General features: G+C 26.7%; 1 protein-coding gene across 2 annotated transcripts in view; it reads left to right on the plus strand.

Annotated features, from left to right (window-relative positions):
* Positions 1 to 16,938, plus strand: part of LOC111028775 (dopamine receptor 2) — a 137,825-nt gene that overhangs the window by 97,574 nt on the left and 23,313 nt on the right. For both annotated transcript variants that reach the window (XR_002603937.1, XM_022307528.1), the window contains exon 3: positions 7,992 to 8,076. Coding sequence is in view for 1 of the 2 variants with exons in the window: in XM_022307528.1 (XP_022163220.1) it covers positions 7,992 to 8,076 (85 nt within the window). In the remaining variant the exon portion in view is untranslated. The remainder of the gene's footprint in view (positions 1 to 7,991; positions 8,077 to 16,938) is intronic.

Here is a 16,938-nt window from a genome sequence, read left to right on the forward strand (position 1 = left end):
CTTGAAAAGGCTTTCGCCAGAACATATATCATGATATATTAATATAAAATTTTTTAAAAAATAGCTCGTTTGATTCCTCATTGTCTTAGATTATTCTCTATGAATGTATTCAAAAGTTTAATTATTCCTCTATAAAAATTATATATTTGAAGAGATATCACCTCAGGCGTTTCTCGAGGTGATCACCTGTCTCCTATTCCATTTAATTTATTTATTAATGATACTATTTATTTTATTAACTATTATAATATCTTACTTTTTGTTGATAATGCGATAAAATGTTAAATGCATAAATTCACTATCTGATACTGAGGATCTCCAGAAAGATTTAATAAGCTTTAACAACTGGTGCATTTTCAACGGTTTTTCTTAAATATTAATAAAATACATATTTTATTTTATGTCAAACAATTACTTTTTCTAAGCAACACACAAACATGGTTTTTATAACCATAATCTTAATTACATTATTCTCGTGTTAATCTAGTAAAAAATCATGGAATTCTTTTCGATACTAAACTGTCATATTCCCATCATATTATTACTATTGAAAATAAAGAATTATTTATGTTTGGTTTTATCATGTGTAATTGTTATTCTCTTTACGATCCTTTTATCCTTTCACCAATACTACTGGTATTTCTAAATTTCTAATCATATTGAAGCATTTTAAAAACATTTTTTTTTATATAATATATACTTTTATTAAATTCAATATTGTGAGGAGACACCTCATTTTGATTACGATAACATAAGTACATTTTTAACTATTAAATCTTTAAAATAACGTAGGAAAAATTCTTAAATGTTTTATTTTTATTTTTTAATAACAAAATAGATAATTCTTATTTATAATGTCTTATAAGCTTTAAAGTTAATGTTCACAATACTAGAGACTTCTGTCTCCTGTTTATTTTATATAACTCATTTTTCCCTCAGTTACATACTTAACTCCAATATTAATAATCTATTAAATTATTAGTTTTGTAAATCTAATTATACTGCATTTTATTTTGTAATTGGGCCTAGGTCCGTTATAAATAAATAAATAATTAAATGAACTTGGAATAATCATTGAGTATATATTGTACAATATATACTCAATAGTATAATATAGGCTGACACACAGTATCAGAATAATTTTTTGTTTGCCATAATTTATCATTGAATTCAAATTTAATACATCCGTTACAGTAACCTACTCAATGATAAGGGAAATTTTTGGCACCTAGTACTTACTAACACCAAAGCTTTTTTACTTTACCATTTTCTTTCTTCTGCTTTAACACTGAAAAAATGAAACAAAACAAATTGTTGAGTGGTTTTGGTTAAAAACCTTAAAAGCATGGTTTTCGACATATGTTTATAAAGTTAATTGTTGAAAACATTCAAGCAAATGTTTATAGATTCAAACTGATTTTTGAAGTTTTGATATTAAGTTTTACGACATAATATTTCAGCTACCTATTTATTTTAGATCACAACGTATTACATTGTTGTCATTCATTTGATTTGATTGAGTAAATAAATTTCCAACAATTCACGAAAATTATTAAAACTTTATGATTTGTTCAAAGGTGTAGAATAATATATATTCATGGATTCATTCGTATATCCATCTCTAATATTGAATTCTAGAATAAAAAACACGTCAAACGTAAAAAAAAATAATTTTCTTCCTTATTTCAAGAAATAGAATTTACACGTAAAATAATTCGTCTTCAATCTTCTTTTATAAACATTTTAAAAGTCTCATCAGTTTTTTCCACATCTTTTGAATGAAATATTGAATTACCTTCATAAATCTCTTTGCTGTCTCCATTTTTCCCAAACAAAACATTCTTTGAAATGATAAATACATTTATGTGGATTTTCTTTAGACACATTTCTACGGCGTTTCTATAACATACCAATAACATATCGATAATGGGTAGCATTTCAACTCTTGTGTCTTCTCCTTATGTGTTACTTTTATGATTTTTTAGATTCTGAGAGGAGCGATGAATGTATTGATTTTACAATGATGTTTATTTTAATTTTATTTTTTGCGTCTGTCATCACCTTTTGGGACAGTAAATATTCTTCTTTATTTTTTCTACAACAGAAAATTTTCTGGTAGGAAAATGAATCTAGTTTTCAATAATATCAGGAAAAACAGAAAAAAAATTAAGAAAAAACTTTGATTTTTACGCAAAAATAGTTTTCGAAAAAAATCGATTTTGGTTTTAAGTGTTACTCAAAAAATACTATATAAACATCGAATTTCTACTGAATGTTAATATAAAATATAAATACAAGGATAAGTATTAACAATTTCGGCTTACTGTAAAATGTTGAGCTATTTATAGGCCTAAGAAAATTTCGAGTTATTTTAAAACTATTGTCGATAAAAAATGTTTTCAATTATTCAATTTTTTTATTCTATGTAAATGTTAATTCAATTTTATTCGTTTGATCAAAAAGCTTGAACATTTAATATAAGGTTTCTTTCGTGTTTTTATAATGGCAGTTGATAAGTGTTAAAGATCTATGTGCACAATTTTTTTCAAAATTATTTGAAGTTAGAATTTGGACAAAATTAAGTACATACTAAAATCAGGAGAAACAATTTTAGTTATTTTGTTGTAATTAAAAAAATATTATTTGTGGGTGCTTGAGACTTGTAGAGTACATTATTATATTGTACACAGTAAACATACAATGACATTTTCAAATTCAATTTTTTTGAGAACAATTCATTTACCCTACTATACTAAAATTAATTACCTACTTTAACCACAATAATATCATACAATCAACTTAGTAATATTATAGGGTGATACACTGTCTTCGCTCAGAAACGTTTTTCGCACACCTATAATGATTATTGAATTCAAATTTAACACATCCATTACAGGACTCTCTAGACACTTAATTTACAGCACAGCGTTACCCACTTACCCGCATTTTTGCAAGGAATAGTATAAAAACAGCTCTTAAATTAAAAAAATCTATGGAAATTATAATACTCAATATACATAGATGTGGCAACGTAAATACCACATGGTACATATAAACGTGTTATCATACGTTATTTATATAATGCATATATATATATAATACGTACAATATACACACATCATACAATACATAATATTTATTTTATTTTATCAGTATTTGACTGGTTACATTTAAACGTTCAAATGACTGATGCATACAATATGGGGGAGTAATCAGTGAATGATAAATCTGTTGACAAATGCATCCAAACGTGAATTATTCATTTTTCGAATTCAATCCGATAGAAATTATATCCAACACTAGGAAATTAATTTCAAAATTGAAGCTAATTGAATTTGATTTAATTTATTTTGTTCATCTCTTTATGATAGGATCAACAAAAATATGCTTTTCCTTAATCATCAATGACTTGACAACATTTTATCAAATTTCAACAAAATATAAAGTACCTACATCAGTTACCTATTAAAATCATATAAAGCAATGGATAAGAATTAACAACATATTATTCACTATTCATTGCAATCGGCATTTCGAACATTCTTTAGTTCGTTTTTTTTTGTTTATTTACCATAAGATAAGTATTTAATTAACAATCTATTTTATAACAAACTGTGAAGACAATAAAAAAAAGGTTTCATTTTATTGTTCATGCATTATTGTATTCTAAGAGTACAACTATTACCGTTGTTCGTATATTTAAAATAGTGTTCAAACTTCCAAATCGAAATTTAAAATTACATAGAACTCATATTATTAATATTGTTGTAGTTGATATTTTAATTTGTAATTTTATAGACTATTTGAATTCCTATATATATAGCGTAAAAATAATTGTATACAAGTTACCACTAAGGAGCAATTTAAAAAAAAATTGATTATTAAATAAGACAGTAAATTACTCACTCTAAGTCCACATCAGCTTGTTTTGGTAAACGTCTGGTTACTTCGGCTGTGATTAAATATCAAAACCGGGAGAATTTTGGAAAAGGTACTTATGAATAGTTAATTTAATGTTATTTTACGTAAGGTATTTAAATGGGTGGGAAAGTGGGTGCAGTTATAGTCGAGGTATATTTGTAGGGTTACAATTATGTCGGGATGAGGTTGGAAAATGTCATAAAGATAATATTTAAATAATTCAGTTTTCTCGTGGTCAGATAAAGCAAAAGTACTGTCATCATTCTTTTTTATTGGATAGAATTATAGCTTTGAATTAGAGTGCTTACTTCGTTGACTTCCAAGACTTCTACAATTTGTAAAAAAAAGTCGAATAAGTGACTTTCAAATGGATTTATTTAGAGATAAAATTATTTTAAGTGGATAAGCCAAATAGTTTTATTTTGTATTGGGTTATACAAGTCAGGTTCATTGATATAATACTACTTATATTCCTGGGAAGTATGAATTTGGTTTTGCACAAAGTTTTGAAAGACAAAGCCTCACAGGTTATTTGATCGACAACCCCAATTTTTATATTTGGTGTTGTAGTCACCGCCGATAATAAACCTATTACTAATATTGTTTTAAAGTAGAGAAATTTGTATTCTTAATATTGTTTTTCAGGGGAGAATACTATTGGATATTATTCCAATATTGTTTAAGTTTATAAATACAACGATTGTAGAAAATTTTAACAGAAATTTGAAGAGCTTAGAAATTGAAATACTATACTATTGAACTTATAAAAATGCTATCCCCGCCATGCGGAAGATTGTCAGTATGGTTAGATTCAAATAGCTTATAACCTGGAATATGTATATACAACAGTATAAGTATTGGATAAAATTAGTTTCTGTAATAAGCACAAGAACAATATTAGCTTAAAGTAAAGTATTATTATTATTTTTCATTTACGATTTCATATTTGGAATCGGTAACATATATTTAGTGTACAAGGATTCTTGCGATAATAGAGCGAAGAATGTTAGATAATCGGCTCTTATTATTTAGTATATATGCAATGAAACTACATTTTGTAAGAGTCAGAATAAAAACGTACTCATTTATAGGAGGTTCAAGATTAATTTAATTAATTTAAAATTAACTTGATATTAGCAATAAAACACAATATGATTTTAACATTAATTTATTTAAATATTTTAAAAGTTTAATTTATAATTTTCGATAAGTATTTTAAATAGTTAAGCAAGTTTAAAAATTAGGCAGGAGAAATGTACATAAATATACACATAGTAGGTAGGCAGATTATATTGTGTACAAGGACACATATCTACTGAAATACTCTGTAGTTTAATACATTTTTTTTAATTATGTAATATTTAGTGGTTTAGACTGTTTAGACTGTTTAGAGGCTGATTTTGGTTTGAAAAATTTAATAATATTATGTATTATTATCTGCTGTCGTTTACATAAAAATTATTGCAGTTCGAAAATATTACCAATTATTTAAATTGCAATTATGGTTCGAATAACGAATAATTTAAAATAATGGTTTTTAACTAAATTGCACACTATAAAATTAGGAAAAACGTGTTTGATAATGTAAAAAGCAAAACAAAAATAAGTAGCTTAAAAATACAGTTTGTTTATGTATCTCCAGCAAAGTAACAATAATAGTATAATATACACATATATATATATATATAAATAATACATGTATATTATATAGCCCCCATCAACTTTAAAACTCTCAAAACTTGGCAGAAAAACTAGACCGATGTCCCTCTTACAAATAAGCTAAGAAATATCAAGCCTCCCATCAAAAAATGGCCTATCCCCCCCAAATCTAAAAAGAAAAGATGAAGTCATCATAACTCGAGCCAGAATAGCTCATATTCATCGCACACACTCCTTCTTTATCTCCAAAGAACCTGCCCCAATAAACGACGCATGCAAGGAAAACCTTTCCATCGATCACATCATCGCCATATGTTCAAAATACACGAAAGCACGGAAAATCTTCTTCAATCTAACTTCTCTCCGACAAGCATTCAACGAAGAAAACACAGAAGCAATATACAAGTTCTTCCATACCGTAAATTTAAGCAATAAATTGTAAATATCTGTATATATTCCATTTTAATTCTCTCAACCTGTTTTCTTTCTCTCTCTATGTTGTAAAAATGTAGGCTAATAACCAATGGTGTTGAAGCCTTACCTAAAAAAAAAATACGTATATATACTGCAGACAACACCTGTTTTTGAGGAATATGTCATTAAATTAAAATTTTTAAGTTGATCTACCGGCCAACTATAAGAGTCACCAAGCATCAAGTTATATTTCACATTAATCAAAAAAATTGATTCATCTGAGTACGTATTAAACTGTAAAAAACGGAAGAAAAAGTGTTGTTTAATATTCTAACTGTATTTAAAAATGTCAAAAATCTTTAGTTAAAATCGTTCTTAGTTTTGTGAGACATAAATAAATTGTATATTATAGCAACATTCATTAATTAGGTACAATGTACATTGTACATAGTACATACAATATTTTTGACAAATAGGATATAAATAGTTCTTTTTTGTCTGGTTGAATTCGAAAGTTTGTATTTGTCATATATAAAAATGTATTTATTATTTATTTTTTGAGAATATATATTTGACTACAATGTGTATATATTTATTCCAATAGCCGCTGCTATAAATGCGCTTTGCTGCATATTATTTCTATGTTCTATTACCATCACATAAAAACGGAAATTTTACTGAGACTGACATAATTTATAAATATGTGTATCAAATGTTCAAGTTTATCTCTAGATATTAGATAATATGGGTTCAATTTTTACTCTCCACAACGCATAAGTTATAACAAAACATAAAAGATACAGGGTTTGGGTGGAAGTGGCTCACGAGCATGAGAGTCTCTTCAAATTTCGTTTTCAAACAGTAAAATATTGACCAAAAATTATTAAGATTTACGTTCTTCAAAAATATTATATTTTTCTATGTATATCTACAGAAGTACTGTGAATGAATTTTTTAACTTTTATTATTAAAATCATTAACCAAAACGATTTAAAAAAGCATATATTTAAAAATACAAAATTATGTCTTAATATTTTCATAGAATTGGAAAATAATAAATAAGTATATTATTTCATAAATATACTTTGAAGTATTTGCTTAAATTTTTATAAAATAACTATAATGATAATTTACATTAATACTTAAGCATAATTATTATATTCAAATCGTATTTTATTTACACATAAATGGTTAGTTTATCAAGTACTTATAATCGTTTTTAGTACGTGTAAAGTTGTGTGTATCTATTATGATAATTTTATAATTAAATAGACTTTTTAAAATTATTATATAATTGTATAACTTCCCTTTAAGTTTGTTTTTAAAGATCTTAATAATGTTATAAATAAATTTGATGTAATGATATTCTTTTGTAGTGAAGAAATAAAGAGAGGGAGTTAGTAAGGGTTAATTTGGTTACTTTAATTCATTATAGTACCTTGAACAAAAAAAAATAAAAAAACCCAGGAAGTCTACTAACGTTTAGAGAACAATCATTTAAGAAACGAGAGAGTAGTGTAAATGACTGAGTACGGGATTATCCACCTACTTTGAGTACAAGCAGCCTAAATAATATCGCAAAGTCCATCACTGTCATCGGCGTTGAAAAACTGATAATGGATGGTATCTTGTGAAAAATGGCGTTGTGTTCAAAAATAAGAGACAAGAAATTCGAGTCAGCTCATAAACAAAATGATAGTTTTTAAAATATACAACAAACCAGGCGAATTTTAATTTTCAAAATTTTTTAATTCTAAAAAAAATATTATATTATATGTGATCATATTTAAATTAAAATAAAATAAAATATTCAACCACTCAAATTTATAAAATATTAAATAAAATGGTTATTATTTATTCTTTTTTTTATATAGAATAATATGTATAAATTTATTTATTTAGCAGTAATAATGTTTACGGAGAACATTTCTACATATGTGTATATAATAATTAACTCCATTGAATAAATTTAATTTACTGAATATGCATTTTTCTAGGGCATATGGTCGGATACTGTGTGTATGTTGTCCTAGAAAGGTACGAAGAAAATATCGAAGACCGCTACGGTACAGGTCAAGTCAAGTGAGTATTAAATAGTCATATTAATTACTATAGAGTACAAAATATAAGTAGTACAAGATACATACTAGGTATTTAAAAATTGTAATAAAATATTTGGTATGAGGTAAGTAGGAAACTAAAAATACTAAATTCGAATCGTTATAAATAATATTCGGACAATATTGTTTTATTTTCAATCGACAGTCAAAGCGGTATTTTAGAAAAAAGCAGGCCGGCTCAAGTGGTAGGCGACATAGGCCCACGCCCAAGGTGGCATTTTTCATTAAAAATATTTAATTAAGTAGGTATTTACATGTAAAGGGTGGTAAGACTTAAGTTTACTTAGGTGTGTTTAAACAGTTCGGGTCTGGAAAAAAGTATAGTTGTGTTATAAAAAATTTAAATAGATTTCACATGTTATTTATTTTGACCAAAATCTTAATCGAAACAACTACGTTAACTTTACATTTATCTTGATAAAATGTATTGATTTTTCTTTATTTTGATCTAGATCTAGACCTTTTAATTTTTTATCACGTGGTGTCAACACTATAAGTACGGCCATAATACCATGTATTATTAGTTATATATTGCGATTATTATATACATTTTTTCACTTCACTCCGGGGACCTCAGCAATAAATACAGTATGATATTATTTGTTCTATACCTACTTCTATAGAATATCGGTTTCAAATCGTCAACAACTGTGGTGTATTTGACTTTTACGAGCAAAGATGGAATACTCAAGTTTCTTGAACAATTGTTGACGGACTTTATTATTATCATTGACATTTTAACACGAGATATTATAATAAATACACTCGAAAGCTCGATGTTTTCTAAACGCCTAGTGCCTACGGACTACCTTCATCAACAGATCATTATTAGTGTTCGGAAATCGGGACTGTGAATCATACCCACCTGTTATTATTATTATTTACAAAAAAAAAAAAAAACAATCTATTTTTAGGTTACATTCCGCACAATTTGATTATATTAAACCACCCACCGTTTACACCTATAGTCGTTTGTCCTTTTTATAATTGTTATCCTTTATTATTATTATTATTATTAAACACGCAACACGTGTAAATACGACCGCGCGTTGGCTATCGACTTTCCGTCATTCAGACAACACCGGTAGACCACGTATTCTCGTCGTTTACCTGCGGAGCCGTGTTGAGAAGTTCGGTCCATCGACCGCATCCCACGGACCATTTTCCGATTGCCCGAGCGGGCAAATATACATAATATTATTATCGTACAGCCAAAAGCTCTTCAGCCGTACACCCTTCAATCCACGCGTTATTATCAAACCTACGCGAACTTATTTGCGTATGACAAAATTACGTAATCGCGAGGACACAGCGTTTCCGATCGCTAACTATAATATCAGTTCGTATATCGTTTCGTGCTATAAAAGGTATGATGGTATATAAATGTATATCATGACGTCTATACCTACCTATTTTAGTTATACTAAGTTAGTTTCCACTGGTTGCCCCTATAGTGCATTACTGCACAGATACCCCAAACACACTCGAAGGTTCAAAACCAAGGCGGGGCATTAACGAGTTAAAAAGTCTAAGTTAAGTTACTCTTATATGAATGTTGCAGTACAAAGATGATAGAAGAGACGGTCATCCTGAGGACTTTTTTTTTAAATAAATGGCATGTTATATTGTGTATAATATATTGTATTATTTTTCAATTGTTCTAAATATTTTTAATATATTAATAATTAATATTTTTATTTTTAATTTTTGATTGAAATCTGAAAATTGGCTGTTTTATCTCCGCACTCTGTATTACACAATTACAAAATCCATTTGATTTGTTTGATGATATAACAATTATTTAAGTACCTAAAAAATATATGACAATTTCCAGTCATTGTCATTATCTATCATAACTCGTATATTCATTCGATAGATATAAAATAGGTATTAGGTGCCAATAAAATTTAACCAATAACTAACATACTACCCATATAGTAGCTCGTTGTGATTAAAAATATAAAAAATGATCCGATTAAGGGATGTCACTTACGAGCTACCATCGCCATCGCGTGTGCGCAAATAATCCCGTCGTCGTTTTCAGGGAATGTCAACTCGGAACAAAATAACACGCAAGTGTTTACCTTTGGTAACAACAGGTGCGTTTACGTTTGTAGCGTATTATAATTTTGTCATACTCAGTACTATATACTACATGAACCAATATGTACCTTATACACAATGTGATTCATTTAATGCTCTAGGCCAGTTTCATCAATCAATATTTACTGTAAGGTTCTTAAAAATAAAAATGTATTTAAATAGCCCAATGCTCTTTGTACTAAATTGTTATAAAATTATGTTAATAAAGTTATTTCTAAATTAAAAATACTGATAACTGTGTAGAAAAAATATTTAAAAAATCTATAAATCACAATAATAATAATAATAATAATAATAATAAGGTAGACACTCTGTAATAGGTTCATATTATATTTATGTGGAAATCCTTTTTACTAAATCACAAAAATTAATGATAAAACGAGTGTAATGCGTTAAGTATGGATTATCCTATATTATATATTATAACATAATATAAAATGTTATATTGGTGTAAATCTGATTCCGGGCCACCGAACGTGCCGCAGCGTTTCACTTGATTACATTATTGGATCGTATCGCTTTCAACAAATAATAATCATAATAAAAAAAGTGTCGATAGGTGACGTCACACTGAAGCCCTATCCAGTATCAAATGTGTATTTCGTGCGTCACGCACAGTTTCCACAGTCCAGCAATTACTCCAATAAATCCACACACCGGAGAGGGAGGGGGTCGATCGGAACGGTATACCTAATCGAAGACCTATAAGCAATTATTTAACTTTTATACGCAAACGCATATTATTTATCACTATATAATATACAGACTTAAGCGAAATAACGAATTTATATATGGCCATGTTATGGGTACCTACCCAAAAGCGGGTTAAAGGGTGTGAAATGGAAGCAGTAGTCCCTTTGGCCTAAGCTAGGATTGTATATAAATACAGCAATTACGCATAAGCTATAATTCTTATAAGTTAATAAAAGTAAAACGCCAGTGCCGCACTCGGTTTCTGGATCGTCATTAAATTATTTTATTTCATATGGGCATAAGACTATTTTTGAATTGTTCTTCCGTTTATTACTATAATATACTTGCATATATAATTAAATGAAACTATCGAATTATTTATTTAATCCTACCATATTATTGAAAAGTACATACGTCATTCCAAATAAAAATAAAGTGTTGAAAAATATTAATTACGATTGATTCTTTAGAATCCTATGGTTTTAAATATCATAACATTTCATGGTAATTTTTCTTAAGTAATTTATAAAAAGAATACATTATTATATAAAATCAATTATTTTCTAACTGTTTCGGAATAAATTTTAATAAAAATTAAAAAATTATTTTCAAATACAAAATTATATAATATAGTGTAACCAAAAGCTTGTAGAACTTAAGAATAATTCTAAAATATATTCTTTAGAAATAATAATATAAACATGTATTTGTATTTACAATACTTTTTTTAGTGTGAGTCCAACTCAAATCCCATTGCTGACACCCTAGAGACGGTCGTTTCTTATTTTATGTTGTAAATTCGGACAAACAAATATATAAAGCAAAAATCTAATAAATATTTTATATCTTTGGCGAATTTTTTATTTTATATTCTGAGAGGAGCGATAAATGTATTGGTTTTAGAATGATGTGGTTTTTTTTTATTGTCCGACGTCACCTTGATGACCAGTACAAAGTGGGTATGAATTATTTAAATTTTTAGGTGACTGGAGAACAACTTATGAAGAATCTTATTTTAAATTTTCAGACGTTTAGACCGAGAATACAATTTTGAAATATTTGTTGACATTAATAGAAAAAAAAATTAAAAATTTCAAATGCATAAAAACTCAAAAACCGTCGGAAGATAAATCGTTTGCATAGATCGTGAATATCCAATGTCGACAAAATTTGAAATTCAATCACTTATAAGAAATTAATGTGGCTCAACACCCAATTTCTTTTTATGGACATTTGAAAATCAAATTTTATTAAAATTGGATGTATTTATACGAATAATATTGATTTTAACTTTTTGTTAATGAAAATCTTATCAGTTATCACCATTCAGAGTATTATTATTTCCCACGTGTACATTGTACCTATATTGTAATATGCACAACGCAGTTTACAAAATGTTTAGACTTACTTCAAGCCAGTGGACTTTTCTGATTTTCTGGATTGCACGATTGTATTTGAATTGAATTGTATTACTAATGAGTAATGATTAGATATGGGAGAAAGCAAATTGTATTTTCTTACTCTATACTTATTTTATTTATTATTACAAATAACATAATGTGTTCTACATGAAAAACGATTTAAAATTGTTATTTTTAACACTCTTGATACTTAATACTAATATTAACAAAAGGTACCTACCCTTAAAACAGTAGTAAAATATTAAAAAATCAATACCTATAATTGACTTTATGATATTGAAAAACATATGGAAAATTGAAAATTGAAAATTGAATAGGTTATTGATTATCGTAGTCTTCATCTTTCTCAGCATCAGGAAAAACACTTCGAAAACATTTTTGTTTAGTGACTATATATTTAATTGTTTCGATTTTTTTTATCAAGCCATAATTCTGTGGCTGATAAAGGACCAAAATCACTTAAAGTTGGCATGTTCACTAATGTAAGAAGCCTCATTAAATGCATCTGCCACTATCAGCTAATTCTAGTATCAAGTTAGATTTGAAAGCAGTTTTTATAATGTATGAAACTACGAAATCAGACATTTGACATCAACACTGTGAGGATTAAAGAACAAAATATAAATCTGTAACTTCTAACATATTTTGAATTTTCTTTAAATAAAACCGTTATAGTTATATCATAGCCTATTTTTCTTTTGTTTTTATAGTACTATCTATATTATTTTACTCAATAACCTATAGTAATTATAATAGAAAAAAATGATTTTCAAAATTAAATTGGCACTCACAAACAATAGTATTTAAAATTTAAATACCTACGCTATCACTATGCCCACAACTGAAAAATCATAATATTTCCTTTGGTACCTCTTATTATTGTGTTTGGTGTCTTATATGAATATTTAAAATGCACATGCAGTTATAGCAAATATGATGTTTATTATTAAATAATTATACATTACACTTAATGAACACAGTTTCTACATTTTTTCTTAGCAAAACCTAATTTTAAAAATAACAATATCATCTTACATCATCAGTACGGCTGCACATGGAACCTTATCTTAACTGGCTTAACTATATATGATCTTAGGTAACAGGTGCGCATTTTTATTTTTCGTAGTGCACTTTTGAGATTTTGTTGTGCAAAAAGTGTTCAACAGTGTAGTGCACACAAAAATAAAAACTGCTTCAGCGGTATGCATTACAGTCTTTTCACTACGTCTTACGTCTTTACGCTACCATACATTGGCATATTTACTTATAAGTTATAATTTTATTAACAATAATATATGATCTAATATTATAACAACTATTATAAAGTATAAGTGATGATATTGTTAAAAACTAAATCAACCTACAGTATGATACACTGAAAAATGACTAGTATAATTATTAATAAATTATAAAATATTCTAAGAAATAGAGGATAACACAATTGCTCCACTCAAAATAGTTTTTCGTATGCAATCATTTATCATTAGATTCAAATTTCACACAACCATTACCGTTACACACTCAGGTTGAGATACACTCGACACATATTATACAGCAAAGCGGTTACCTAATTTTTCCATTCAGAAAATTTGAAACTAATCTACAAAATCAATATAGTAGTAGGTAACTATAACAGCAGATCGTCTTCTAGGTTTTTTTAAAAAATTATTTTATTAGTAAATACTAAATATACATTTCGATTCTGTGAAATTCTGTAATAACATACCAATAATTATATATTCAAATATATTTTTATAAAAATAAGCAATTTATGTTACATTAACAAAACCATTTATCGAATTCGTTCTAAAAATATTCAATTGTGTTTTTAGACTTTGTGTATCTAGGGACATAGTGGCCCACACAATTTTAAATGAAAAAAAACCCATAACATTTTTCATAAGTGTATTTTTCATCGTTGTTGAAACAAATAACATATAATCATAATATTAATATTATTGAAGTTATTTATATATTTTGTGTACATAATATTTAGATTAAATATTTCTGAACACGGTAATGAAATTACAACACATCAACACATCTCGGGTGATTAGTTAAATTAATTTCAAACATATTAATTCAATATTTTACATTCAAAACGTAAGTTTACTAAATAAAATATTGAATTTAGATTTTTAACACTATAAATTATTATATAAAACTTAGTTTGCTTAATTAATAAGTATCAATAACTAATAAATTTAATGTATAATCATTACATTTTGTTAAATATTTAAAAAGAACATATAATTATGTATGAACTAACGAAATATAAATGACTGAGTTTAAATTAATATTTGATTCAATTTGAACGATTATGAAATCATTGATAGACTATAGTCTATAATACTATGATTAGATATGGCACACAAATGTTTGATTTTGAATTAAATTCTTATTTTTATAAAGCAATTTTAAAGTTTTTTTTTTCTAAACTAAGCACTTCTTATTTAATAGTCATATCAGTATACTGACTCATTTAGTTCCCTATGCAATTTTAAATCAAAAATAATTATTATTGATTTAAAAATCAGCAACCTTATTTCCAAATCTAATAAATACATACATACGATTTATAGCGACTCTAGAACATTGCAACATAACGGTAAACAGAGAGTTAGAAAAGCAGCCAGAAATGTAATAAAAAACTAAAACAGTGGAATACTTTGCATTTCATCGTTTATAGACATACAAAAAATATAAATTAATTCTGCGATGATAAAACACAGAATGGCACTAAACCATGTAAAACAAATTAAGAGAAATAAAACACTCTATTGAACCCTGGCCAAAATACATGAATTTAAATCAAAAATAAAATTTAGTTTTCAACTGACTAATAATTAGGCCCACTAAATTATCATATGAACACCTTATGTAAAATACGGAACCGTCCTTAGTCCACCAAACACATCATCGTCCTCTGTCCAAATTTTACTGACACTATAAGATACCGAACACGTAATTTGCTTTCTTAAAAAAATGTTGACAAATAATTCAATATAATGTTAGCACAACATAAATATTTATGTTAAGATAATAACCACTTAAGCTGATACTATAAACAATAAACAATTTTAATTTAAAAAAAAAGTATTTTATTATTCATTGCAATAATTCAAGTGCCTTTATTATAGTGCAATATTATACTTTGCATGTACTTCAATTTATAATTTTTTTATACGCTTCTATTAGTTATTCCTTAAATTTAAATGTAACATATTTTACAATACAATAAAATACCTAATGTTTTATTTCAATATTAAAAATCTAATAGAATATTGTAAATAAGTTGATTTGCATCAATATCAGTAGATTACTTTTTTTATATTAAATAATTAAAAATTTTAAAAACTTTTTGGTGTTGTGGCTTAAACATTTTAATAAATAATAAATATTGTATGCTTTGGAATGGAATGTGTAGAAATTGGAAACTATTGATAGGGCAGGTGTTTGTTCATACTTTGAATTTAAATTGAATTGATTTATAAACCAATTTTAAACCTGACGAGTAAGTTTTCGGGTAACTATTGTATTTGAAGTCATAATCAGATTTGTATTAATAATCATCAGAGCGTGAAATTTTTTGTAATGATGTTGTGCAAAATCCTTGATTGACTTCGTGTTTAGACATTTTTGTAAAAATGTTGTATTCATTCTTGATCGAACAAGAATCAGCTGTTTGAAAATTACATACAGATCGATTAACTTCGAAAATGATATTATTTTTTTGTTAATGTAATTATCAGGTATAGACTTGAATCACATAAATATTTCAAAAACGTACTTATATTGTTTTATTCAATTTAAAATTTAGATAGCACTAATACAAACTAGTGGAATGAACTCAGAATGAAACACTCATACAGTCATACAGAGAAAACTAGTAAAGGTAAACACGTGAAAATGATTGATGTCTTCAAAAGAACAGATTATTGAGAATGGTAAAAAGACTACAAATCTCTTTGTTGAAATCATCAATAGGTTCACTCTAAAACCACACGAATAGAGTTATTTCACCCCTAGTTTCCTGTGCTTATCCGTCTAGTACGGATATTTATCATTTTGAGATGTTTTTATACTTTAAATACGTTATGACATTACATAAGGCAAGCCCCATATATGAAAATGTTTCACTATTAACAACACTATGGTCTACTTGCGCTCTCTAGGTATCTAAACAAAATGTATAACACACATTGTAGCATGACTAAAATACACTATTACATATGGTTGCGGGATAAATTTAAAACGTTTAAATATTATATATTTTTACTTTTTTAGTTTCTCATTTTTCACTAAGTATACCTATTTGACACATTTAAAACGTTTCATATAATATAAAACTTTAATTGAAAAGTAATTACAGCCTATAATAAATATATTTTTTTAAATTAAATTAATCTTTAAAATATAAAATTTCCGAGTATTCCTCCTCCATACATATAAGTATGCCAATGTTACTAACATCCAGGTTCTTGCTATAATACAAATTACATACTATTTAAAATTCAAAGTAAGCATAATCTTTTGAGGTGCCGTTAATATATAGCTTTATCATCAAATTATTCATGTGAAACTTAAATTATTTACCATGTACCAAA

Source organism: Myzus persicae, unplaced genomic scaffold, assembly GCF_001856785.1.
Source record: "Myzus persicae strain clone G006 unplaced genomic scaffold, MPER_G0061.0, whole genome shotgun sequence".
Lineage (NCBI taxonomy): Eukaryota > Metazoa > Arthropoda > Insecta > Hemiptera > Aphididae > Myzus > Myzus persicae.